This window comes from Astyanax mexicanus, chromosome 8, assembly GCF_023375975.1.
Source record: "Astyanax mexicanus isolate ESR-SI-001 chromosome 8, AstMex3_surface, whole genome shotgun sequence".
Lineage (NCBI taxonomy): Eukaryota > Metazoa > Chordata > Actinopteri > Characiformes > Acestrorhamphidae > Astyanax > Astyanax mexicanus.
Genome location: NC_064415.1, coordinates 34,592,274 through 34,618,908, shown reverse-complemented (window position 1 = coordinate 34,618,908; position 26,635 = coordinate 34,592,274). Strand labels below are relative to the sequence as shown.

The 26,635-nt window shown below is 37.4% G+C and overlaps 2 protein-coding genes across 5 annotated transcripts in view; one reads left to right on the top strand and one right to left on the bottom strand.

The window, feature by feature from the left end:
• Positions 1-274: 274 nt before the first annotated feature.
• LOC103044570 (phosphatidate phosphatase LPIN2) lies at positions 275-22,307 on the top strand. Of its 4 annotated transcripts, none has more exons than XM_007238908.4 (20): positions 275-520; positions 5,506-5,706; positions 6,642-6,737; positions 7,281-7,492; positions 8,418-8,516; positions 8,702-8,825; positions 10,310-10,850; positions 12,977-13,076; positions 13,209-13,387; positions 14,053-14,146; positions 14,231-14,300; positions 15,147-15,230; positions 15,349-15,425; positions 16,902-17,040; positions 17,154-17,302; positions 18,354-18,440; positions 18,548-18,700; positions 18,874-18,988; positions 19,550-19,653; positions 20,847-22,307. In XM_007238908.4, the coding sequence occupies exons 2-20, from the start codon at positions 5,515-5,517 to the stop codon at positions 20,995-20,997; spliced, it is 2,766 nt and encodes a 921-aa protein (XP_007238970.2). In that variant the 5' UTR covers positions 275-520; positions 5,506-5,514; the 3' UTR covers positions 20,998-22,307. The 4 variants fall into 4 exon arrangements, with proteins under 4 accessions (XP_007238970.2, XP_007238969.2, XP_015458390.2 ...); XM_007238907.4 differs by having other exon boundaries at positions 8,699-8,825; positions 15,352-15,425; XM_015602904.3 differs by having other exon boundaries at positions 8,699-8,825.
• Positions 22,143-26,635, bottom strand: part of emilin2b (elastin microfibril interfacer 2b) — a 36,192-nt gene continuing 31,699 nt past the window's right edge. Inside the window, exons 5-8 of the mRNA XM_007238909.4 lie at positions 25,411-25,578; positions 25,209-25,256; positions 24,953-25,087; positions 22,143-24,233 (exon numbers count right to left, since the gene is read on the bottom strand). Coding sequence (XP_007238971.3) covers positions 23,923-24,233; positions 24,953-25,087; positions 25,209-25,256; positions 25,411-25,578 — 662 coding nt within the window. The 3' untranslated portion in view covers positions 22,143-23,922. The remainder of the gene's footprint in view (positions 24,234-24,952; positions 25,088-25,208; positions 25,257-25,410; positions 25,579-26,635) is intronic.

Below are 26,635 nucleotides of genomic sequence, written 5' to 3'. Positions count from 1 at the left end.
TTCTTAAGGGCATTCCCTTAAATTACTTTTACTTTAATACTTTAAGTAGTTTTGAAACCAGTACTTTTACAGTTTTACTTAAAATGCTTGAATTGATACTTCAACTTCTACAGTAATATTTTTAAATCCTAGTATCTATATTTCTACCTGAGTAATGACAGTGAGTACTTCTGACACCTTTCTAAATAAATGAAAAAGAGCACAGTTTGCCCGGAGAGAATTGAACTTTTCGGTACGTGAATCGGTTCTCTTGTGAATCGATTCACTTAAAGGTCTCGCTCGCGAGTCGACCGTTACTGATTTAGACGAAGAGAACCTGAGAGAGAGAGGTGAAGACTGGAGGAGAGGAGAGAAGAAAAGAAGAAAGGAGGATAGAAAAGAGAAGAGAGTTTAGAAAACAGAGTGGGAGAAAAATGGAGACTTAAATAAATATGAACAGTCGTTTTTTAGAGGAGAGATAGTGTCTCTTTTTGCGAATGAGAGAAAAGAAAACTCTCAGACGAGGAGAAAACCAGTTCAGGTGAGTCGTTGTTGAGTGAGTTATTACAGTGAAATCGTGTTTAAAAGCGGCTTTATTTAGAATTAGTTTGTAAATCAGCTCAGATAGCTGGTTAGTTAGCTAACTAACTAGAGATTAGCTGAGTGATGAATGTTGCTTTTCTGTTGTTCACAGGGTACAGCAGGTGTCTGTGTCTATAGGTGTGTCTGTGTGTCTATAGGTGTGTGTGTGTGTGTGTGTGTGTGTCCTGGTTCTCATAGTACAGAGCAGCATACGGTGGCAGAGGCCAGGTGCTTTAGGCGTTAATTCGGATCAACTGGCTTAATGTGGCAACAACAACAAGAACAGCAAGGGCAGGAGAAAGTGTGAGCTAGACTCACCTGATCCTCGACGTCATCTGGTCAGACAGTTAATGCAGCGTTATAGAGACTGCTTATATATCTGCTCTATACATATTCACTGTGCCCACTTTAGTAGAGACCCTCTAGCTACCCAGCAAAGGTTTAGTACACGTTATGACTACCTATTTTTTTTGGTGTGCCAAAATGTTGTCTCTCTGGAGCTTCTGTGAAATACAGCACCCTCCATAATTATTGACACCTCTGGTTAAGAAGTGTTGTTTGGCTTCTAATTGGCACCCCTGGTGTTAGTGCTTTGTTTTACAACCTCCTTTTCCAACAAGACAGCACTTAATCTTCTTTTTTAACTCTTTACAAGATGGGACAATACAGAAAGAGGGATCTTCCACCATTCCTCTTTGCACAACCTCTCTAAATCGCCCACAGTCCTGGATATTCTCATATGCACTCTCCTCTTCAGCTCACCCCACAGCTTTTCTATTGGGTTCTATAGATTTTTTTGCTTTGTGAATAATTTTTGAGTAGATTTGGCCACATGTTTAAGGTCATTATCTTGTTGAAAGACCCAGTGACAACCCATCTTCAGCTTTTGGGCAAAGGCCACCAGATTCTGATTCAAAATGTTCTGATATTTCAAAGAGTTCATGATCCCATGTATCCTTACAAGGTTGCCAGTTCCTTTGGAGGAGAAACAGACCCACAGCATCACCGATCCTCCCCCATTCAGACCCACTTAGAGTGTTTGTTGCCAAAAAGCTCGTGGTGGCAAGATACACTTGACTGGGTATAGGTCTTGTTATCTGCATGAAACATCATGGAATTTAGCAAAATGGTAGTCTTAAATACCATAATTTTAATTTAATAGTAAGGTTGTTACAAGGTTGTGACAAGCCTTTTGAGACAATGGGATCTATCTTACATGCTGCACAAGGTGCATTGCAATGCTCACTGCTATCTTACACCTGCGAACAGCCTATTTTCACGCCTTGCGCCTTGCGCCGTTAAAATAGCGAAAAGCTGAGGATTAAATCTACGTCGATGGGCGGGTTGGTCTGGAAGTGGATGTGTTCAGATAATTTTCTGAAGTGTTTCTGTGTTAGTGGTGATCTAAACGACAACAGTCATCCGTCAGACGTCCATTCCTACCTTAGCTACGCAGGTGTGCCGCGTGCGCTCAACTCGTGTACACTTTTGCTTGTTAAACACACACTGCTTGGTCTGAGATTGACGGCTCACAGATAGATTGCTAAAATAGGGCCAGATGTGGATATTACTACTTTTTATGTTTTACGTTTGATTTGGCTTTAATTTCATTGCAGCTTACATCTATTTCTGCATTACAGGCCTGCAACATATTCCAAAAACATAAAATTTGCCACTTTGTAATATTGCCCTTGCAAGCAAGCAAAACATATTTCAGCTATTATTTTGTCCCATTTTTACATCTAACATATCTTAAAGTTTGCAACAGTACAGAGTCATCGTAAAATTTTGGGGACAGTTTTAGGTTTATAGGCAAGCTTGTCCAATACATGAACCCCCTTGCCTTTGTAATGTATGCAGCATGTAATTTTGCATTGTCTTGTGAAAAACGTGTGGATGTCCCTTTCAGTCATCTTGGAGGCAACATATGTATTCCGTATATATCCCATAAGGTTGTACTTTCCTGCATTCATGCTGCCTTCACAGAAGTAAACTGCCAGAACCCCACACAATGACAGACCTTGGCTCTGCTGACAAAAAGTCTGGGTTACTCCTAAGGTTTCTTCCTCTTAGTCTGCCAGTGTTGCCACCACTGAATAAAAGCCTGGAGGGTAATTTTTGTCTTGATATATAGTGCTGCCTAAAGGATTGGAGATCACAGGCTTGCACTCTTGCCCTTTATGCACTGAAACCCCTCACTATTTTTCCTATTAACATTTAATGGTATTTTGCACTGTAGACTCAGAGATATGCAACATTTTTTATTTTTAATGTGTTGTTTGCCTGAAATGAAGGAACAGATGTATATTAATAGCTGAAATAAAGTTCACCAGACAAAAATGTAATATCTTGGGTTCGTACTGTCCACAGTTAAATAAAAGGCAAAGTGAATGGTGATGGTGATGGTGTCTGTTCTTATGCAGTGCAGGTTGATATGTTTATCCCATAAGAAAGAGAAAGTAAATGGCAGGATGTGGTCACTGCATCAAGCCCTGAGAGTGTGTCTGTGTGTAACTGTATCTGTGAGAACGTCTTGTTATTTTAGTATCGTAGTCATCATGTGTGAAAAGGGTGTGCATGTACACACATATAGTCATGCAGAGTTTTAAACAGAAGTATGAGGAGAGACAGTAAGTATGAATTGTTCAAATCTGTATTTGAAATGTTTATGTCTGTCAGCAGTGAAGACCAGTTGTAGTACATTTCATGGATAGCATGTGTGGTAGAATGAGTAGAAGGGTAGAAGTCCTGGTGATAGCAGACAAGGTTTTGCTGCTTATGTGTAATTTATAGGTGCTTAAAAAAAACAACAAAAAAAAAAGGTTTTTGTAGAAGTTATTAATTCATGGTCTCCCAGGATATGTGCATATTAAATCTTTTAATAACTATTAAGTTAGCATAATACCTGTTACAAAATGCTAGCCAGGGAAGCCACAGTAAAACATTAGATTTCACTTTCTACTGGAAATTTAAGTGGTTTACAAGTTGACCCACTGCTTTTGGGGGTATTGTCATAGTTCAGTGCATGTTTTTTAAAAGCATTGAATGCATAGACACTGCCATCTGCACCACTAGAGGGCATACAAGACAGTTGTGCAACCCCTCTCTGCTCTGTTTTTAGAGACAGCTAGTATGAAGCACTTTGTCCTTCAGCACTAATAAGTCATTAATGAGAGTTTGGGATAAAAGAGTGTGGGGTTTTCGCACACTGCTTACACGTTATGTAAAGGTTTTAGTTCTCTTTCTCTCTCTCTCTCTCTCTCTCTCTCTCTCTCTCTCTCTCTCTCTCTCTCTCTCTCTCTCTCTCTCTCTCTCTCTCTCTGTATTTTCCACTGAGTGGTCAAAGGTCCTTGGTAAGGCACAACTCAAAATGTACCATAATTGACAGTGGAAATGAGAGGGCTGCATGCTGCATAAATAGACTATAATGCACTTGTTAGTATTTCAAGTTATTATTCGGATTGTCCTGGACTTTGTGAGGTAGAGATTTCAAATTGTTTGTATGATGGAGTGAGACCAATTAACTCTATAATAAAGTGTGTAAAAATGGCAAAACATAAAAATTCCATCAAAGCTGATTTTAATTTGAAAATATTCTCATGGCACACAAAATGTATTGTGACGTATAAAGGTGACTATATATTGGTTATAAAAAAGAGTCTATCTTGCCAAATCCTCTATATTTATATTTAATATCTTTTGACATGAAATAAAAAAAAAGTTTGACCACATTTTAATAAATGTACAGTATAAATAAATACACAAGTAAAGTGTATTGTAGTGAAAAGTCTACTGTAGTGAAAAGTATTTGGACCCGTAATTGATGTAGTTGCAGGTACATGTTATACCAATACTGTAAGAGGGCGGGGCTTAAACATACTTGTGTGTAAAATTTCACTCAGAGAACATATTGTGACTTGAAAACAGAATAAAAATCCCAGACATTTTAGAAATGCCAGCTGGATCATTTTTCACATTCCAAAAGAGGTCACCCGAAATGTTTATTTGTATTAATTTTTTTTTAAAAGTGCTCCAGTAAAACAATAGTGCCCTATTCATTTAAACTTTCATAGTTAAGCCTACAAAACTATGAAAACATCTTTTATTCCCTTGTTTATACTTAATACAGGAGATAATGGATCCGGTCCAAGCTACACAATATTCTGCACTTTAAACAATCACTATGCATTGTTTTTATTTATTGTTTTATTTGTTACATGCTCTTGTCTTGTCTAAGAAAGTGAATAGTTAGTTATTAATCCACGGTAGATGAGAAACAGAAAAGTTTGAATGTAGATCTGTTGAGCAGAAACAATAGTCCATTGAATCTCACAATTAGGCCTATAATGTCATTAAAACTTGGAACTTGTTTATTCTTGGAAAGTGGGCAGTTTGCAGCCCAGTTAGAGATTTAGATGATTAGAGCTGTTGATACTGCTAAGTTGGGATTTATTGCTTTGCTTACAGTACATTGGGTTGTAATTTTTGTTGTTGATTTAGAAGTTTAGCAGAAATGTGTGAGAGAGAAGGGATTTACTGACAGTTGAGATACTGGTAGGTTTCGTTCATTTATTGAAACATCTGAATGCACTTAATGTGGCATCCCCTTTAGGAGTGACATCTGAAAAGTAGAAGAATTGTTAGTTATGTGAACCTTCTAGAATACATAAAGTGAGGCTTGCCAAACAATCAAACAAACAAGCAAACAATGCATTTCAAATTCCTCTTTGTTGAAATATTAAAAAAAAATAAAATAAACATAAAGAAATTATGTGAGTCACAAGGCAGGAGCTTGTGTGGGTGTTTTTGTCATGTCATGTTGGAAGGCATTTCACTAACAAATGCTTTGACAGGGCATTTGCATCAGGTGATTTCTGTTCTGTATGTATATCTTCTCTTAATAAACTCTTTCCCACATTCCCTCTCCCTGTCTCTGTGTCTCAGGTGGGCAGTATGAACTATGTTGGCCAGTTGGCAGGGCAAGTGCTGGTGACCGTCAGAGAGCTGTACAAGGGCTTGAATCAGGCCACTCTCTCTGGCTGCATTGATGTGGTGGTGGTGCAGCAACCTGATGGATCCTTCCAGTGTTCACCTTTTCACGTCCGCTTTGGGAAACTGGGTGTCTTGCGCTCACGAGAGAAAGTGGTGAGTAGATAAAGGAAGTTCGCAGCAATTAATTAGCTTTATACATTTTGGGGTTTCTGACACTGTTTTCCATTAAACACATGACATACAGTCTGACATACTCTAAAGCTCTGGAAAAAATAAAAGACCACTTAAAAATAATGATTTTCATTGATTTTACCAAATTGAAAACCTCTGGAATATAATCAAGAGGAAGATGGATGATCACAAGCCATCAAACCAAGCTGAGCTGCTTGAGTTTTTGCACCAGGAGTGCCATAAAGTTATCCAAAAGCAGTGTGTAAGACTGGTGGAGGAGAACATGCCAAGATGCAAGAAAACTGTGATTAAAAACGAGGGTTTTTCCACACAATATCTATTTCTGAACTTGTTCTGAACAATGAATATGAACTTGTTTTCCTTGCATTATTTGTGGTCTAAAAGCTCTGCATCTTTTATAATTTCAGCCATTTCTCATTTTCTGCTAATAAATGCTCTAAATGACAATATTTTATTTGGACTTTGGGAGAATTTTTATCTGTAGTTTATCAAGTAAAACAACAATGTTCATTTTTCTCAAACATATACCTTTAAATAGCTGAGTAGCAAAAAATGAAGTGGTCTCTTAATTTTTTTCCAGAGCTGTATAATTTATGTTGCGGAAGAAACACCACACTATAGTACACTCTATAGTGTCAGTGTAGACTGGGCTACTACTCTTTGGTCTATAGAGTCTATAGCAAAATTGAGTAATTGGTGGTATAACCTAAGCCCAGTCCTGCAAGTCATTTAAATTACCTGTACCCTCATGGCCAACTTAGTTTGTTTTGCCTCAGTGCACAATCCATTAAATTTGTCATGTTAACTTATTTAACTACAGTAAGCTCTCTTTGCTGCCTAATGTATTGCTAAGCAACTGGTGTAAACTGCATTTTTATTTGTTTTTTACACTACAGATTGACATTGAGGTGAATGGGGTACCGGTTGACCTGCATATGAAGCTGGGGGACAATGGAGAAGCTTTTTTTGTCCAGGAGACCAAGCAAGCCAATGTAAGTTGACCTATAGTCTACTGGTTTAACTACTATCTACATTTCTAACTTCACCACAGCAATTTGTGTGAAAAGGAAAAAAAAACATTACACATTCTTGTGTTAATTATGCCATTGTTGCTTGGGGCAAATTATTTTTTCCATTTTCCATTTAGCAAGGAGTATTGAGATACGTTTGGGATTTTCTGAATTTCTACCATATATGCAACTGAAACACAAGACCACAGAGTAAAATTATTTAAAGGCACTGAAGTCTGTAAGAGCATGGATCAGAGTTTTAAAATCAGAATCACTTTTATTTGCACAATTAGATTAGATTAATCTGTGACACAAAAATATACTTCTGTAAATGTTATAGCTCAATGGTTTTTAGATATTATTAGTGAATGTTTTCCATTTTTAAGACCATTTAAATAAATCTATATTAATAATAAGTAAAACCTGTAAAAGTGATTGAACCCAGGCCTCCACCGATCATCCTAGCAGTCTTCGCCTGCCTTAGTGGAAAACTGCTCTCATCCGGACCCGTTTTTATAATTACAGGAAACGATCCCCGCTCATCTGGTCACCTCACCAATCCCAACTGAAGAGCCAGTGTTCTGGGGTCGTGACTCACGTGTGTCTGAATCATGCCTGGATAGCAGGGTAACAGAGGATGGAGAGAATGGAGTAGTGAAGAAGAAAAAAAGGAGGAGGAGGAAACACAAAACTACTGAACAGAAGAAAGAAGAGCAAAGCTCAGCTTCAGCAAATCTGTAATTGAGTTATACACTTAAACTCAGATTGTGCTTACAAACATTTGAATGATCACATGTATGATTCATAATAAATCATAATACTCATTATTTACATAATACATAAAGTGGCCCAAATCCAATGTACTAATGAAATCCAATTTTTTTTTAATATGGCCCAGTTGCTGCTGAAACCCCCCGTCACTGCTGTTGTCCATTTTCCCAAAAGTCATAAAAGTTAAATATAAATTTACATAAATTCTGATCTGGTTCTTTAGAATGACTCACATTTCAGTGCTTCAGATATAGTATATTGTACATATATTATGAAAAATATTGGATTTGGACCACTTTTACCTGCTGTGTGAACAAAAATATAAAGTTATAGATGTCTGTGCTACAGCTGTGCTACAGCTATTTTAACATCTTTTATGGGCTAAAATTATGTACTTTAAACAGAAGTCACAGTTAAAAAAAGGATTGTATCATATGAGATGATTTAGGCTTTAGGATTTTTTTTTTTAAATCTTTGTGAAAAGTGACTTTCCACTTACCATATTTCGTTGCTGTTCTATGAAAAACACTTATCTCCATTTTTGTTGATTTTTAGTTTACTACATAATTTGAACAAACTATCCCTTACACTGTGCCAAAATTTCTTGATGAACGGACCAATAGAAACTGAAAAGACCTGGAATAAACTCTTTTTACATTGACTTCAATTGATATTTTAATTGATACGTTTTTTCCCTCTCCTTTAAAGTTTTGGAGATAAGTGTTTTTCATTGGATAGCGATGATTTGCAAGTAAAGGAGATATTTTATAATGATTTAAATTTACTGTATAGTTAGTCCTTTGTTTATTGTTTTCTTAACATAAAATCTCCTAAAAGTCCTAATGTGAATTTTATGCTAAAATTATGTTGTTGTTTTTTTAATGTTTGCAGGGCATCGCCTTCATTTTCCACAGCTGAGCTCAGACAGAATCTTCCACACCGCCACTTAGATAGTTATCCACTCTCAGATGGAGACTGGTCCACAGAAAAGTATGCATAAACACTTACTAAACCTGAATGTGTTTTATACAGTTAGAGCTATTAAGCAGCATGTTTAAAGTGCATAGCGTACTGGTATGATAAACTGGTAGTCAAAACTGCTAGTCGAATTCAAGTCACGCACTTACATTGATACGCACTCATACAATAATGTTCTTGGTGTGTTTTTTCAGTAGGAATGTGCCAGAACCCAGCTCTCCTAAAAGTGACTCAGAACTGGCAGTGAGGTTTTCAGAAAGTGTCATGCGGAATCACTCCCATATGCAGTGGTCATGGGGAGAACTGCCAGAGGCCACCAAGGTATGAGCTCAGTGAACTTAATCCACTATAGGGTTGACCTCAGTTAATGTCAAAGTAGATTATAGATGTCATGTCTTGTGCTGAACTCTTTTTTTAAATAAATCAATGTTTAATGTCATTTTACATTTTAGCAAAGAGTCAAATACTGTAGTTACACATATTTTCCTTTAGAAATAATTGTCTGTGTCTTTGTGTGACACCAATTAGACATGAGCTCATTGGGTGTAACTCTGCACCATGCTGACTGTGCTGTACTGAATTATAAATGTTGACTTCCAACCCGGACACATCCTGTACAAAGTAATAATATAATTAATGAAAATGAGAGCTTTTATATATGAAAGGAAATGTTACATGAAAGCATTCCTTGAACTGATACAGTTTTGGTTGGTTAAAATGGTGCAAAATAAGTGTACTGCACATATCTAAAATATAAAAAAGATACTTTTAGAGAAACAGTTAATGGCTATATTAAACAAAGATTGATTTGTTTGATCACAGTGACTAAAGCTATGTTTGGATTAGTATAGTCGAGACAGTCAGTCCCAGATACTGTATCTAGGTGGTGGGGTTTGTTCTGGGGCTGTTTTCCTGCCAGTGGAACTGATGCTAGTGTTTTACATTGCAAGTGGATGTAACAAGTAAGAATAAAATAGAATTCTTTAAACAAGCACACGGAAAGGTGGGGGATCTGAGAGGCAATATGTAAATGGTGCTTTACTTCCTAAATTCCTTGGAATCACTTGTGGTTTCTAACTTTCCCAGTTGTTCAACCTTTACCAATTGTAATTATAATCAAAGCGAATAAAGGGTTAAATGGCCAGTGCCCAGAAACCAAAAATTCTACTACTTTTCTAAAAAAAAAAACTGTATTTGGTGCCCAGAGATCAGTTTTTTAGTTTTGCCCTGGAGTTAAAAAATATACAGTAGCCAACAAGTTAAAATAAAATTGGCAGAAAGGGTTTAAATTTCTTAATGTAATCTTAAAAACATAATCTGATACTAAGATATATTTAAAAATATTGTGATAATAATCTGTATCTATACCTACCCAGATTGATGTTTTGCAAACTATTTAAGATTATTTAACAACTAAACAGGGTTTGAGTCAAATGTGTAATGACCCTGCTAAAAAATAAATAAATTAAGGACAAAAGAATAAGCATATTCTCTCCTGGAAACCAGCTCTTGACCAACATTATATATCTTTCCATTTGATTTCAGCCATGCTGGTCAACCAGCTTGATAGCGCTGGTCAACCAAACCAGGTTAATGGAACTTAAATGAAAACAAGAGCTAAAAATTTCAGCAGAATAATTAAGTACATTACCATTCATGTCTTGGTTGACTGACTACATTTAGAATAAGGGGACACATTTGGCATTACTATGACAAATTTAATTTGTTGACAAAGTATTACTTTAATACAGTGAACAACACTTATTCAATGACTTTATCTCTTTTTCCTTTAATGCACTTTTCAGTTCAGCTGTAGAGATTGGCCGGAGCCTTTGAAGACTGTCAGCATTAAACCGTCGGAGAGTACTCACTTCCGGGTCATCAACAACACCGAGACCGTGGCAGCAGGGACAGATGTCATTGTTCAACCAGTCATTGTCAAACCTCAACCTCGAACGCCTGTACCACAGCTTCAGCCTCACACTGTCAAACCAGAACATCAAACACAGCCTCATCCAGCCTCACACAGATCAGAAGCTCACGTGAATGTCAAAGGCTCTGACCCCCATATATTCCCTAATAAGCACCAAAGCATTTCAGAATATTACACATCCAGGTTAGCACCTCATACACAGCCAACAGAACCACAGTTGTCAGAAACTGAATCTTATAGCTCAAAGTCCAGCTCAAATTCAAAGTCATCCAGCCCTGATTCTCCGGGTCCTGTTGGGAGGGGCAGGCTGCCTGTGTGTGTGCCCCATGCTGCTGCTCGTCTTCTGGGAGACGTCAGTGACATCTGCCCTGAGTGCCAGTCCTCCAAACCAGACACGTCTTTCAAGAGAAGAGGTAAACAATACTTAAACACAAACAAATATTTTATAGACTGTGATTTGTATTTTTGACTTGATAATATTAATCCTTCTTAAATATATATTTGATGTGTGAATATAACTTCTTTAGTTTTCAATAAAACTACAGTTGTAAGGGCCCCGCCACTATGAGTGAGAGGTCATATGTACGAACCCCCACTCATGCAGCTTTGCCATCAAGCTGGCCCTGCTCCCTCCGCTCTCTCCCCTCATCACTCCTAGGGTGATGCCCGCAGCACAGGGCGTCTGTGAGCTGATGTACCGTAGCCGCTGCGCTTTCCTCCAAGCGCGCTGTGATGCTACTCGGTAATGCTGCAGTGTGGACCACGGAGGAAATGGCATCCTCTGTGGATCGCTTCTTCCTGTATGCATACTGGTGTGGATCCACAGTGATGTTGATGGTGGCTTTGATGTGGGTCTGAACCAGTCTTTCACAAAGTGCTTTGAAATCCTCCAGGTGCAGGAAAAGGGCCACCTGCATCAGGAAGGATCCCACCCACCCAGCACACGCACTTTTTGTCCCACTCCCCTCAGGCTGCGGAGCATTAAGTGCAAAACAACAAGACTCAGAAACAGCTTCATTCCGGAAGCTGTAAGACTCTTAAACTCCACTTAACAACACACTGCACTGACACCAAGGACAAATTACTGTTTACTGTTTACCAACATGGTCACTTTACTTGCACTGAGACACTTTATCTCCACTGCTCTAATTCACATTATCATGCTGCTATAGCACACTTGCACTCTGGACTTCATGTTGCTGAACCTTCTACTCTCTATTTATTTTTTTTATTCTTGGGATATTTATCTATCTATTTTGTATATTCTATTTCTTTTATTGTATTCTTTTTTTATCTATATATCTATTAATAACAGCTCTTTGGGTGTAAAACTGGATCGTGAGATCACAATTTCGTTCCACCTCATGTACCACATGTGATGCGAATGACAATAAAATCTCCTTGAATCCTTGAATCCTTGCATCAGCAGCAGCTCGAAAAGAAGCGTTGGCTGACTTCACATGTATCGGAGGAAGCATGTGTTAGTCTTCACCCTCCTGGTGTGTTGGGGCATCACTAGTGATAGGGGGAGTCCTAATTGGGTTGGGTAATTGGCCATGTAAATTGGGAGAAAATGGGAAAATTTTGAAATAAAACAAAAAAAATCATAAATTACGTTTTTAGCAAAATGTTCAAACTTTCCATTATTACTTATAACTTAGCAGATCTAACAAATTAACTGATTTCTATGAATTCAATGAAAATCCAAAATGTGGAGGGCAAAATGATTTATGGATCTTAGGAGAATATTTCATGCATTCTGTAATGAATCTAAAGCTTGGGCATGCCAACTGGACAACTATCCCAAGCATCAAGTGCATTGGATTCAGAAGAAATCCTGGAAGATTCTGGAGTGGCTGATATGGTTGCCTAGCTTGAACCCCACTAAAAATCTTTGGTGAGATTTGAAGAAGATGTTTGGGATTTGCAAACCAATAAATATTAGTGAACCGGGGGTCACTGCTCATAAGGAATAGGCTAAGATTCCTCCGGGATTCTGCCAGAACTTGGCGTCTGGCTGTGCATCACAAATGCATGAGGGCATAACAGAAAAGAATGTTTTTCTTAGTACTAAAGACTCTTTTCATGAAGGTGTTGAATAATTCTCAGACTGCGGTGTTTACTGAAAGTGTAATTTTTGTGTTGAACTTTGAGAAACCCTTGTTATATTAGTTGTGTTAAGCTATTTAAATTATTTTTGCTTGATTGATTTACTGCAAGCAGCTGAAATGTTGTAAATTGTTCTGATAACCTGAATTTGTAATAAGGATGAATCATTTCATGGCACAACCCTATGTGTGTGGTGGGAGCACTAGTTCATTAAACAGTTTTTTTTCTGTTTAGATATACAGTTGCAATCAGAAAAAACTCTTTTGGTTGCATAAAGAACATTGTTTGTAATAGAAACTAATTAATGAATGAGTGTAAAATTATTTTAAATGATAAAGAACCTTGATAGCATCACTCAAAGAAGAAAAAAGCTTTATTTTTAGCAATGTATGTTTGTGTTAATACTAGACTGTGTTTGTGTATGATGAAGGTGTGAGGAAGAGGAGTCAGCATCAGGGCCCAGAAGATATTTACCTGGATGATCTCACAGCTTTAGAGCCACATGTTGCTGCTCGATATTTCCCCAAAAGGTATCACTAATATCTCCACGCCAGCTTTTCAAGGACATAATCTGACAGTTCTACAAATATTATCTAAAAACTGGATAATAATAATAGAAAAAAATATATAAATTCAATATGTGTGTGTGTGTGTGTGTGTAGTGAGACTGTGGGACAGTGTGAGGAAGTGTGTGTGTGTTCTGGTTCTCAGTCTCCTCAGTCTGTGGGAAGTGCTGCTGCAGACAGTGGTACAGAATGTCTGTCTGATTCTCCTGTGGACCTGCCAGCTGTCTCACTGTCACTGTGTGGAGGCCTCGGAGACAACGCCCATGTTAACAAGGGTAAGCACATATGCAAAATCATCACTTACATCACTCATTCATGTTGACTGACATGCAAAACACTTCATAAACATAGAGAGCACTCAAAGGGATGTCTATGATTTAGTTCAAAGCAATTTGTGAGCCATTGAGTAAAAATTGTATTTGATCATTTTGGTCTGATTTTGGTCTATTTTTTTTTCTCATTTTGTAAATTTTTAAAAATCAGAATAAATTGTAAAAATATAAGTGATATAAATTAAATATTGTGTTATATATAGAATATGCCAAGAAGTTTTTAGAGGTGCTATGCACTGGGTGCCCAACTCACCCAGACCATCTGAACTGGGTCTAGATTGGACGATTGTGTTTTTTTTGTTTGTTTACTACACAATTTTATTTTATATGTTTCTTTATGGATGTTATGTCTTTAGTATTAATCTAGAATGTAGCAAATTATAAAAAATAAAGAAATAACATTAAATGAGAAGATGTGTGTCCAAATGTTTTTGATTAATAAATCATTTTATTAGTGTTCCTTTGTAGACTTTAATATTAATCTACAATGTGGCAAATGATACAAAATAAAGAAAAAACATTGAATAAAAAGGGTGTGTGCAAATGTTTGACTGATACTGTATGTAACATGTGGCTGTCACACAATTTGTCTGTCTGTTATTTTACAGAGAAGTTTTTGGAACACATTGTGACGTATCAGCAGTTTGCAGACAACCCTGCCATCATTGACAACCCTAACCTTGTTGTGAGAATAGACAACAGGTCAGTAAATATAATATAAAAAATGTCATACTTCTGGTTTAACCATTTTTCTCAAAGTCTACTTACCCCTCTTTTATTTTACAGATATTACAACTGGACCCTGGCTGCACCTCTAATTCTCAGCATGCAAGCCTTTCAGAAAAATCTTCCCAAGGTCTGACCATCACTGCATAGATATTTATTTATGATATTATAAGAATAATAACTGTCACGCCTGGCCCTGTTTCCTGTCTGTCCTCGTGCCTGTGTTGTCCCACGTGACCCGTGCCCCTGTGTTCTGCCTGTGATTTTCCATTACCTCATGTCTCATTTGTAGCTCCACCCCTTCCCCAGGTGTTTCCACTCCCAGTGTGTTTCCTGTTTAGTTATATAGACTTCCTCTGTTACTTGTCCTCTGTCGGTCTTTGCACTGTCCCCCGTTGTCTGTCCCTCTGCGTTTCTCTGTTCTCAGTGTTTTCATAGTCTTAGCCCGAGTCCCTTGTTCTTTGTTTGTAGTATATATTTATCTTCCTGTTTATTCTGTTATTTTCTAGTTCCCTGTGTTTTCCCTAGTTTAGTCCCTTGCCCTGTTTTAGTTTATCCCGCCTAGTTTTATAGTCTCCCCGTTTGTTTATCTTTAGTATCTCTTGTTTGTTTCCGTGTTCCCTATTCACCTGCTTAGTGTTTAGTCTTTAGTTATTCCCTGTTTATGTTCTTAGCTCTGTTTAGTTTCTGGTTTAGTAGCCTCCCTATTTGTTTTGGTTTGTTTCGCTGTTCTTTGTTTATTTGTTTATATTTATTTAATAAATTCGCCCTACCTGTGTTTACGTCCGCCTCCACGTCTCTCTGCCTGGGTCAACCTTGACAATAACACTTCATATTTTGTCTGTGTTAACATGCCATGGTAATATAGTTATTTGGTCATGGGAAATTAGAAGAGCAGCCTGTCCTGTGATGTGTGACTATTGATCATGCATCCATTAATTGTGTTTATTATATTGTGTTTATGTATGTGATGCAGGCAGCTGAGGATGCTTGGGTGAAAGATAAAATGCCAAAGAAGACCAACCGGTGGTGGTTCTGGAGGAAGAGCAGCGTACAGCAGGTATTCACACATCTACGTTTCCTTCACATACAGACACGCTGTATTAGTCACTACACAGAGGGTGGGGCTTCTCTGTTTGCATGGTTTGTTTTTAAAAATGTCACTGCTTTGTCTCCAGCAGTCAGAAACTAAAGAAGATATTCAGGATTTGATCAATAGTGGACCATCCCACTACCATGATAATCCTGTTCAACGGTAAGTATTGTGCAGGTCTAGATACTCCGTACTACATAATGGAACAATTCACACCATTATTTATGTAGGCATTACACTATTTTTGAACACACTTAACAAACTATAATTTTCCTATTCTAAATTAGATTCTTCTTTGACACTTCTTAGATGAATATATAATTTTTTAAAATATATTTTCCACCAAGTGTTTTAGGCAACTAACAAGTGCTAAACACATGTAGTATATTTAGCATATTTGAAGATTCTACAGTCATGCTGAAAAAGCATCCCAAGTGGCACATCATGAAGCTGCTGTTTAGGGGTAAGAGTGGTTACTGCAAATAAACAAAATACAAAAGGCTTTGTTCAGCATGCAATATGTGTTATGTCATAGTTTGTATTGTCTTTAATGTTTAAAAATGTGGAAAATAGCCTAAAAAGTATGTAATCTGATTCAGAAGTGTTAACTCTGGAAATGTCCACACATGAGTGTCACAGTTGTTAAAGGACGAGAGGGTGGATGTAGATGCAAGTAATTTTAATGGAATAAACTCAAAACAAATCCTGAACTGAACATTGACAAAAAACAAACTGAATGGACTACAGCTAACTGACAAGAGATCCGAAATTAACTGAAAGAACAATCTGGGTTTAACATGCACCAGACGAGACAAAGGAAGACTGAAGCAAAGAGGCTATATACGCAGAGACAGACAAGAAACACCTGGGGAGAGTAACGACATGGCTGCGTTACAAATGATACACAGGTGGCAAAGGGCTGGGCTAGGAAGACAAGACAGAAACAAAACAGAGCCATGTGCTACAGAGCATATGGTAAGGAAAACAAGCAGACACATAAAGTACAGAGACAGACCAGACAGGACATAGGACAGGACAAAAGCGTGACAATATATTGTGAAGTGTTATCTTGTGAATGAGGTTAAATACTGGCCAGTGTTCTCACAGTGAGGTAAGGTACATTTTCAGAGTTTGAGCAAGGCCTGGTTGTGGGTGCCAGGTGGAGGAAACTTATTTCTGTAGTAGGGCATTTAACAGTCTTCGAATTAAACTGTCACATGTGTACCAGGGTTACATAATCAATGGCATTACCATCCACAGTTGACAGTTCAGTGAGTGCTAATGACCTTGACTAGCGGTATCTGGCTAGAATCATCTGTGCCAATCTGCTTTTTTCAGCTTTTTCACTTTTTCTTTTTAGGACAAATTTCATGATTAATAGATCAATACAAATGCTCCACAAACTTGCAATACAAACTTTTTAAATTAATTTCAATTCAAAATGAAAGTTTTTTCCTCTCCTGTTAAAATGCCATTTTAGAACTCCTAATGTTTTAGTGTGACAGTTATATTTGAGTTATACCTCAAAAAATGTTTGGCAGATGTATTATTTGATCAATATACAAATACATTTTGTAACAGGCCACTACTGTTCACTAGAGACAGTCATGTTTCATTTAAACCTTTCTTTCTTCTCAGGCAGGTGGCAGCAGACTCTTCCACTGATGAAGATTCTAAAGAGCTGAACACAGCAGCTCTTGCAGAGTGCACGCAAAAGGAAGGACAAGCTCATACACACTCCTATAAGAAGTCTTTACGACTGTCTTCAGATCAGATTGTAAGGAACACTGACTATACAGTGTAGAGTAGACTTTTAAAGTAGTCAGTTAAAAGAGACAGTTGTTAAATAAATAGATTTTGTTTATATGCATGTTTATATTTGTGTCAAAGGCCAGTCTGGGGCTGAAGGAAGGGCCCAATGATGTTGTGTTCAGCATTACTACACAGTACCAGGGCACATGCCGCTGTGAGGGAACCATCTATCTGTGGCACTGGAACGACAAGATTGTCATCTCGGACATTGATGGCACCATCACCAAGTAAGCCAACATTTTAGTTATTCTGCAACACACGTATCTGTGATCCATGATCATAAGAAAATATTGTTGATCAGACAGCATTTGTTATGGCTTTGTCTTTTTGGAGGTATAAGGTGGTAACATTGTTCGGACAAACCAGAAGATATAAAACACAAACAAAAAAAACTGCTAACAGGTTTAATATTAAAAGGGCAATCCAAAGGGGTAGTTTAAAAGCCAAGCCAGGTCCAAAACAGCAAAAAAACAAGCACATGAGGACAAGGCAGAGATAAAGTCAAAAATCAGGCAAAATAAAAACAAGCAGAAAATCCAACAATCACAGCAAAAGGGCACATCAAAAAGAGTAAATCCAAAAAACAAAATGGTCAAAATACAAAAAAGTCAAACAAAGATAAATGCTTAGTATTCTTTAACAAATGTTTTGTCAATACCCCACAAACAAACAGTCCTTAAATACACATACACAGGCAATCAGACACAGGTGAAGGGAATCAGTAACTAGTCACAGCTGCAGGCGATTAGAATTCAGGTGAAGTGGAGCATGTGACTATGGTGTGAGAAGGAGTAGAATTCTGGGTAATGCAGCTCATGGTGTCAGTAGAAGAAACATGTCCAAGAAGTATGACAAAGGGTTGTGGGTGAAAGCGATAAAAAACAGTTAAAATGTGAAAGTTAAAAGATAGATACCAAAATATATTATAGGTGTTATTATAGCAGGTATTACTATTAAATAGTACATAATGTATGAGAAAAAATGCAATATTTTATATTTTTGGAATACAAACTGTGTACATTAGTTTTACCTACAACATTGTTTGTCATTTTAAACACATTTTGTTTAACTTTCAAACTTTGTTTGAAAAATATGAAAGTGCAGAGTACTAGAGAATTATTGTAGGAATAGACATACATTAAACAGGTTTTCTATTGTTTCAAATTATTGATTATACTTGGTTATATAATTTTGGACAATATGAACACTTTATAATAGGTTAAGTACTAAAATCATGTTAATGTCTGGAACATCCGATTCTTTCTCTCTCTTTTTTAGGTCTGATGTTTTGGGACAGTTTCTTCCACAGCTTGGAAAAGACTGGACACATCGAGGCATTGCTAAACTCTACCACACTATTCACGAGTAAGATACAACATCTGACATGACTAACAAGACTGTTGTAAATCATTAGATGCACCAAATTAGTAAGTCTCACTATCTGTGCACAGTAATTACTGTTATTATCACAGGAATGGCTACAAGTTTTTGTACTGCTCAGCAAGAGCAATTGGCATGGCTGGAATGACTCGAGGATACTTACACTGGGTCAATGATAGAGGAACCATTTTACCCAGAGGACCACTCATGCTCTCCCCCAGCAGCCTGTTTTCAGCTTTCCACAGGTATGCGCATACACACAGTGTAGTTTAACCTCCTACAACTACAAAGACTTGTCTTAAGATTATCTATTGGATAATAAGCTTAGGGTTCAGAGGGTTAAACAGAAGGTAAAAGATAGAGGCTGCATTTAGCGCAGCTTCATAAACTTTAAAAAACCTCTGTCTCTGTTTCACAGGGAGGTAATTGAGAAGAAGCCGGAGAAGTTTAAGATTGAGTGCTTAACAGACATCAAGAATCTCTTCCCTCCAAACTCTCAGCCCTTCTATGCTGCCTTCGGGAACCGCAGCAATGTGAGCCTTTATAATGCGCACCTTGGATTATTTAATAATCTAACCACAGGCTGAAAAATGTATGTAGAATCCATGTGCATAACTGAAAAAGAAGTTAATTACACAAGCAGATTTCTTGCTTTGCTGCTGTAGTAATGCACTGCAGCTGAGATAACTTAACTCACTACTGTACTGTTAAGATAATTAGGCCTCACTGGGGCATTTAAAACCCACAGCTGTCAAATTTGTAAATGAGTATAACCAAAGTAAAGCTATTATAGAGCTATTAAATGGCCATTTCATATGTATTGTTCTTTGAATATAAACATTTTGATTGGCTAATGCTGACCAACTTGATTTTGACATAATGTAACTTTGTAATAATAATAAAAAAAAGTGCCCCTACTGCTTTATGTGTAGTAGAAGAAAAATAAGTAATTTCTTATCTTTATCAGTGTCTTCTATATGAAGTAGAAATGTTTTATTGGTCTTGGAAATTTGAGGTTAGATTTACCCTGACAACTACAGATACTGAAGTAATTTCAAGTGTGTGTGTGTGTGTGTGTGTGTGTGTGCTTCCAGGACGTCTTTGCCTATAAGCATGTGCACGTTCCAACATGCCGCATATTCACAGTAAACCCTAAAGGAGAGGTCATTCAGGAGCTGACCAAAGGCAACAAGACGTCGTAAGTTTAAAACCAGGTCAAACATTTACTAGATGCTACACTAGTGGTATTTAGAATCCAGAACCAACATTCAGTAAATGAACAAGCAACAGCACAAATAGCAAAAGAAATTACAGCACTTATATAGCTATAACTTTTTCTTTTTTCAGTATTAGGGAGTTAAAAATGAGGTAAATCATACATACATATAAAATAAATGGCATAGTTTAATGTCTTTATATTATGTATATTGTCCAAGGTATCTGAATCTTTAGTGACATGGAAGCGCAAAGTCTGGAAAATGAAGAATGCATTTTTCTTCTAAGTTATTTTCTTCTTGAGTTCTTTAAGCAAGCTGAGCTTTACTAATATTTCTTTAAAGACGTTTTAAAGGCATGCAGAAATCATTCCATCATGATTCAAGATTACAGGAAAAAAGACTGTTGTGTTCTAAATAATATTATTGTATTTTTGTGCTTTATATAACAAGATACATTAATTAAAAAAAAAAATTCTATTATGACCTTGAATACATACATCAGATATTAGTTCCATAGTGGTGTCGAAAAAATTAGGTACAGTGGTATGAAAATGTTTGTGGACCCCTGATAATTAACATGATTTTCTTTCTCAAATATCACTGTGTTCATCTGCTATATGACATATTTAACTGAAATTGCTGATCAAGCAACCAATGATTATAAAGGAAAAAAATAATAAAAATGATCAGGGATGCCCAAAGCTTGTCATACCTCTGTATTAGGGTTAGAGATATACGTGCTGTTAACAAGGTGTTTGTTCATGTTTTATGGTTGCCTCATGTATTCTGCTTCAATTGGATGCGTTAGTTTTGCACATCCTGAGAAATTAATGTATCTTGTACATTAAGTGCAGGACACACAAACATGGTAGGTATAGTGCACGTTCCTCATCAGCTTAAAAATGGTGGATCGTGAAAAAGGCATTATTCGGATGCCATATTTACCTGGTGAGGTGGAGAAATGTTATTATTTCCAATGTTTCTAAATGATTTTATGCATATAACTTCCACGTGACTAAAGATTGATTCTTATACAAATCTTATACTAAATGACCTAAACTAATTCTGTCAGAGTAGGGCTTATGAGAAATGTTAATTGATTTAATTTTCCAGTATTACACATTATTCCAAACACTGTCAGATTTATGACATTTTTTTTATGTATGTATTGCAGGTATAGCCGTCTCAGTGAGCTGGTCGATCATGTTTTCCCTTTGGCTGACAAGAAGCAATGTGCTGCGTTCGTTCTCCCAGAATTCAGTTCCTTCTGCTACTGGAGGCAGCCAATAGCTCAGGTCTGCCTGGAGGAGATCCTGTTACTCTGAGTGGCTGGTCAGGCTGGAACTGACCTTAGCTGAGATTGAGCTGGTATTGCTTGTTATTAGAAAGCACTTAAACCTACCGGTGACTATTTTTCAATTTCAGTATTTAGTTCTTTAGAATAAAGCTACTGTTTATGGAGACTCAGGGTTGAGCTTGAACGCCTTAATGCAATCTGTGTGTACATATAAAACCCCAGTGATGCAGCTTCTGCATTTGAAGCCTTGTTTAAAAAATGTTCATGAGTCAGGAGTTGTTTAATGTTTGTTTAAAGACATTTTTTCGGTCAGAATGTGCCTTGATAGAGGCTGTATTTGCATACAGAATGGATAATATATGCTGATGTTTCTGTGCAGAAATACTGAGCTAATAGCTAATAACTAGGGCCCTATTTTAGCAATCTTTAGCTTTTGCCTTGCATGACTCAAAGTGCAAAAGGCATGTACGAATTATCTTAATTGGTATATTTGGTGCAATAAACCAATCAGCATGTCTCTTGCCATTTCTTTTAAGAGCCAGGTGTGCTCTCACTTTGGTAGATTGCTATTTGAATGGTGCAGCTACCTTGATGTGTCCAACAATCCTCAGCAGAGGAAACCTAAGTAATATTAAAATGACCTATATTTTGTGTTGATGTAGGCTTGGCTGTTCACACCTTGGGCATGCATCTGTGTTGACAATTCACTGCCAAGATAGCAAAGAACGCCTGACAGTTGACAAATGCCTAGGTTGTATTTAGTTAGTTGGATAGCAATAGCGAGATATTTACCTGAGCACACCTTTTTTCAAGACCAAAATGCCCATCAGCGTAGATATTTACACAAGCTTTGTTGCTATCTAAAGGGCGCAGAAAACAGTCTGTTTTCGTGGTGTAAGATAGCAATCAGTGTCAAGCCTTGTGCAGGGTGTAAGATAGGGCCCGTAATGATAGATATGTTGCCTACTGTGTTCTGTGGCTGTTGTTATTTAGAGTAATAATTGCACTTTATAATGTACGTTTAGAGTAAAATGTACTGTACAAGGACTGAGGCTGTAGAGCTGCTCATGCTGTAGCAAAGCTGATAGCAGTTGTGCTGTTTAGTAAGCAATCAGGCAGTTCTGATTTTACAGTGCTTGACTGTTCTGAAGGTTGATTTGAAAGAAACATGACTTCTGTTATAAATGTTTTAATAACCCCTTTTGACAGAGTTTCAAAAAATGGTTATGGTTTGCTTATCGCATTGCAAACATTACATACATGTAACATGAACATTTCCAATAATGCTTTATATTAAATAAGACATCTGAACATTCATATTGTTTGTGATATACAGTAGATTTTCTGTAGTTTGGCTGTTGATTTAAGTAACAAAAAAAATCTAGTGTTACACAGTATAAAAAAAAAACTATTAGCATTCACACATTCGCACAGGCACACACACACAGTAAACTGTATTTATAAAATGAAATATGATTGAGTGTTTACATTCAGGATGTTTTTTTTTTTCTTTTCAAAAAAGTGTATCTTTTTAGAATAGTTTAAATGTTCTTGAGGGCTGTGTGGAGAGAACATTCAAGAACAAGGCAAATAAGCCACCAACTGTGAAGAAGAGTAGAAAATCATGTAGGACAGAATATTGTAGAACTGCGTGTATGGTATGAATAGGTAATACATGTATGGAGGCATTCAAAAACAGTAATAATAAAGGAGATTATTATTTAACAGTGTGAATACGGGAACAATATTTAACAGTGTAAATGTAGGGAGAACTTTCTAGAACAGTGTCAATGTGGGAGAGAGTGTGACTGGGGGCATCACATGACTGACCTTTAAAGAGGACATATTATACCTATTTTTACACTAGTTAAAATAGGTCTATGGGCTATAGAAAACATGTTCACAAAGTTCTTTGCATTAAAAAATCTGTTTTAGTTTCTTTAAGAAATAGCCATTTAAGGGCTCTGTCACTTTTATGCAAATAAACCTTTGCTGGCTACGCAATTTTTATGCTGAGCTTGTACCAAACGTTAGTCTGCTAAATGCCAAAACATGAACAAAATAGTTCATGCTCAACTGCAATAGAAACACAAAAGTCATTACTTAAAAGTACTTAACACCTCCCTCATATACTGACTTGCCACAGACACACCCTGACCTGCCACAGATCCCTTCGTCGGACGAAGTCTGCTGAGTATTTCTGCTTTTTTTTTTGTCCCATTTTCTTACCGATTTACAAGGCCAATTAGCCAACCCACTCACTGGGACTTCCCCTATCACTAGTAATGCCCCAACACCAGGAGAGTGAAGACTAACACATGCCTCCCCCGACACATGTGAAGCCAGCCACTGGCTCTTTTCAAACTGCTGCTGATGCAGACTCGGTTCCTATTCATGAGCTCATGGTTTAGATGGCTTGTGCTGATTGATATCACCCTTGATGAGGGGAAAGAGCGCCATCTACCCACCCAGAGAGAGCAAGGCCAATTGTGCTCTCTGAGGACTCCAGCAGCTGATGCCGTACTGTCTGAGGGTTTTAAGCAAATTGACTGAAATGGTGTTTCTTTACATGATCTAGTGGTTTGTGATGTTCTAATAAAGGAGCCATCTAAACAGATCCTATCAGCACTATGATTCCTGACATCAAACTCTTTTAACCGAATCACAGAAAAAGTATGGATGGATTTTTTTCTATGCTTAAAATGTTTGTAGGGGCAGTTTAGACCCAAGCGAAAATACAAAAGCACACAAAAAGTGAGTTTTGCATAATATGTCCTTTTTAAAAGTTCACAAAGCTGTATACCTGTATGCAGCATTCAACTGAAAATTTAGCCTCTCCAAAACATGACCCCCTTATTCAAGTGTTACTCAAGAGCCCATCTACCCAGTGCTATTAAAGCTCTGACATGGCATTGAAAACTGTTGAACTCTGATGTGTATCTTCGGCTGAAGGTTATCTTTTAGCAGGTAGAGGGTGTAGCAGAACTCCGCTAAACGTGGAAAGAGCTTCAGTGGATGCTGAAATCGCTAGCGTTCCAGACGTCATTACCACTGCCACTTTCTGACCCTGCTTAAGATCAAGAACCAGGTTAGCTGAGGCTGAGCCTCCACAGAGACACTCAGCTGAGGCCACACCCCCTGATGTGTCGAGCTTCTGGATGCTGCGATTGGCCACTGAGAGGACTGCTTCCAGACGTTCTCCCTTTTGGGCTGTTATGACAACGCTCAGCAGGTACCGTCCGTTGGTGGGAACAGTGAATATACCTGCAGAACAAACACAAAGAGGAGTTCTTTCTGCCCATGTGTGCATTTACAGTACTATTCAAAAGTTTGGACTTCTTGTTTTTATTTAATTTTTTCCCTACATTGTAAATTAATAGTGAAGTCTATGAAAGAACACATAAGAAATCATTAAGTGATTGAAAAATGTTAACTTGTAATATGTACTTATGTTCTCAACACATAACTACATCAAATGTTTTAGAACAGCAGACATCATTTTTTTCATTTTGAACTCCAGTTATAAACCTTTTAAACATGCTCTACCTGTATTTTCAGGATCAGCTCAGAATACTCCATTCACCCCATTCATAGATGACTCACTCCTAGGCTCCCATTAGTGTTTAACAGTCATTTTCATTATATAACAGCAGTAAGAGAACGTGGTTAGACTCTGCTGCTCCTGACTTCCAGTCGCCGACTGGGTCAGATATTTAACATTTGCAATTCACAACTTTACACCTGATGCTCTCAAACAAGAAATTCAAGTAATTAACTCTTGTCAAGTTCAGCACAGCTGTTAACTGAAAGCCTTCAGCCGTTCTGACTGAGAACATGAGAAGATGTGCAAATCTAAACAAGAGGTGCAACTTTGAAGAATATAAAATAAAAACATATTCTGGTTTGTTTTGCACTTTTTTGTTTTACTAAATAATTTAAAAAATTTACATCCACACCTGAAAGGGGTGTGTCAGTGTGTGTACCTGTATGTGGGTCATAGTGTCCTCCATCATTCAGCAGCACTTGGTTGAAGCGGATGATGCCAACATTTCCAGAAAATGGTAAGAGGGTGAGACCAGCCGAAAAAGATGCAGGGGCGGCACTTTCACTCGTATGACCTGAAACACACACACACACACACACTTAGTATTCAAAATCAGGAACAGCAACTGTTCATGACATTTTGGAATGACAATAATAATGTGTTGCTTGAAAAGCACCAGAAGGTGTGTAACATACCTGAAAGAATATGAGGTGTGATGGAGACAGGGGGCATGGCAGGATAGCCTACAGCACGCACAGAAAACAGGATAATGAAATAAATTCTAATATATGATCAGACAGCATTTTTATATATATTATTATAATTTTATTTTATTAAACTTTAAGTGACACATAATTGTGACACATTTAAAATAACACTGATCACATGCACACCTACCTGGGGCTGCAGCATAGCCCTTAACAGGTGTCATACTGCCATTGGTCCCCTGAGGGGGTCGGGACGAAAGCTTTGTACCGGGTGGTCCAGCTTCCCCAAACTCCACAACAGTAGGAGTAGAGCCTGTCGCCATGGCAACATCAGAGTCCTTCTTACTAGCCTGAACACCTGGAGAGAGAGAAAAGTGACGAGTTGTATAATTATTAGGAGAAAGCTGGCTTAGGAACGTAAAGAGGGTAATGACAGGGTTAACAGGTGTGACATGGTGTGATTTTCTGTTCACACATGTAATTACAGATAGAGAGTGAATGTGTGTGACTGTTTGCATGAGGATATATGGTTGGGAAAGGAAAGGGGTGTGGTGTAACCAAAGACAAGAAAGCAGTCCTTTAGTCTATAACTTTAGTCTACGTGTCATAAATTCTTTAAGGCACTTTCGTTTAAGTGTAAAAGGCTTTAAAGTAGATTTAACAGACTCTCGAGTGGTGGTGCACTGTTCTACTGTGCAGCATCACCTTTGCACCCGGGTACAAGAAGCATTAGTATTGCATCAAAGTGCACATCTCCCAAAGAATGCAAGGAAGCAGGCACACATTTAAAAAAGCCACTTGGAAATGGTGAGCAGAATTTGATAAATATGTACATATAGAATCAGTATGTAACTGAGCCTCTAACTAATTACAGTTGTGAGCATACTGTACATTTTAGAAAGTTCTGTAACACTTGTGAAAAATAATGATTCTTAATCAACGAACACTGTTTTCCTAAAGTTATTTTCAGTTTGTGATAATATAGCTATAAGTTTGTTAGAAAAATATTGTTTTCAACGTTAACGATAAATCAATGAATGGCTTAATGAATGCTTTTGGTCTATTTCAGTTTAAGTTACTTGCTTAAATCGAGGATTGTAGTGGTTAATTAACTTGTATCAACCATTAGAGCTAGCTACCAATCGCTGATCACTAGCTAGTAGTTTTCTTATGTCAGCTAACTATGTGGACATGTAAGCTAGCTATGTGGATATGTAAGCCACTCACAAGATAACACCTCACAATTTGGTGTTGTAGTCAAGACCAAGACCATAAAAAAACAAGACCAGATTAAGATTAAAAAATAAATAAATTAAATTCCATTTATTTTTACTGTAAAATGAAAAAGAAAAATCACAATTTGCCATCAAACAGCTCATCATTAAGGTTAGCTAGCTCGTCGCTAAGGTTAGCTA

Bases quoted from the DNA above. Each gene is read 5' to 3' on its own strand.
- LOC103044570 (XM_015602904.3), top strand. From the start codon at position 5,515: ATGAACTATGTTGGCCAGTTGGCAGGGCAAGTGCTGGTGACCGTCAGA. The intron at 17,303-18,353 runs GTAAGCCAACAT...TCTCTTTTTTAG, and splicing joins ATTGATGGCACCATCACCAA to GTCTGATGTTTTGGGACAGT. The intron at 18,989-19,549 runs GTGAGCCTTTAT...GTGTGCTTCCAG, and splicing joins CCTTCGGGAACCGCAGCAAT to GACGTCTTTGCCTATAAGCA.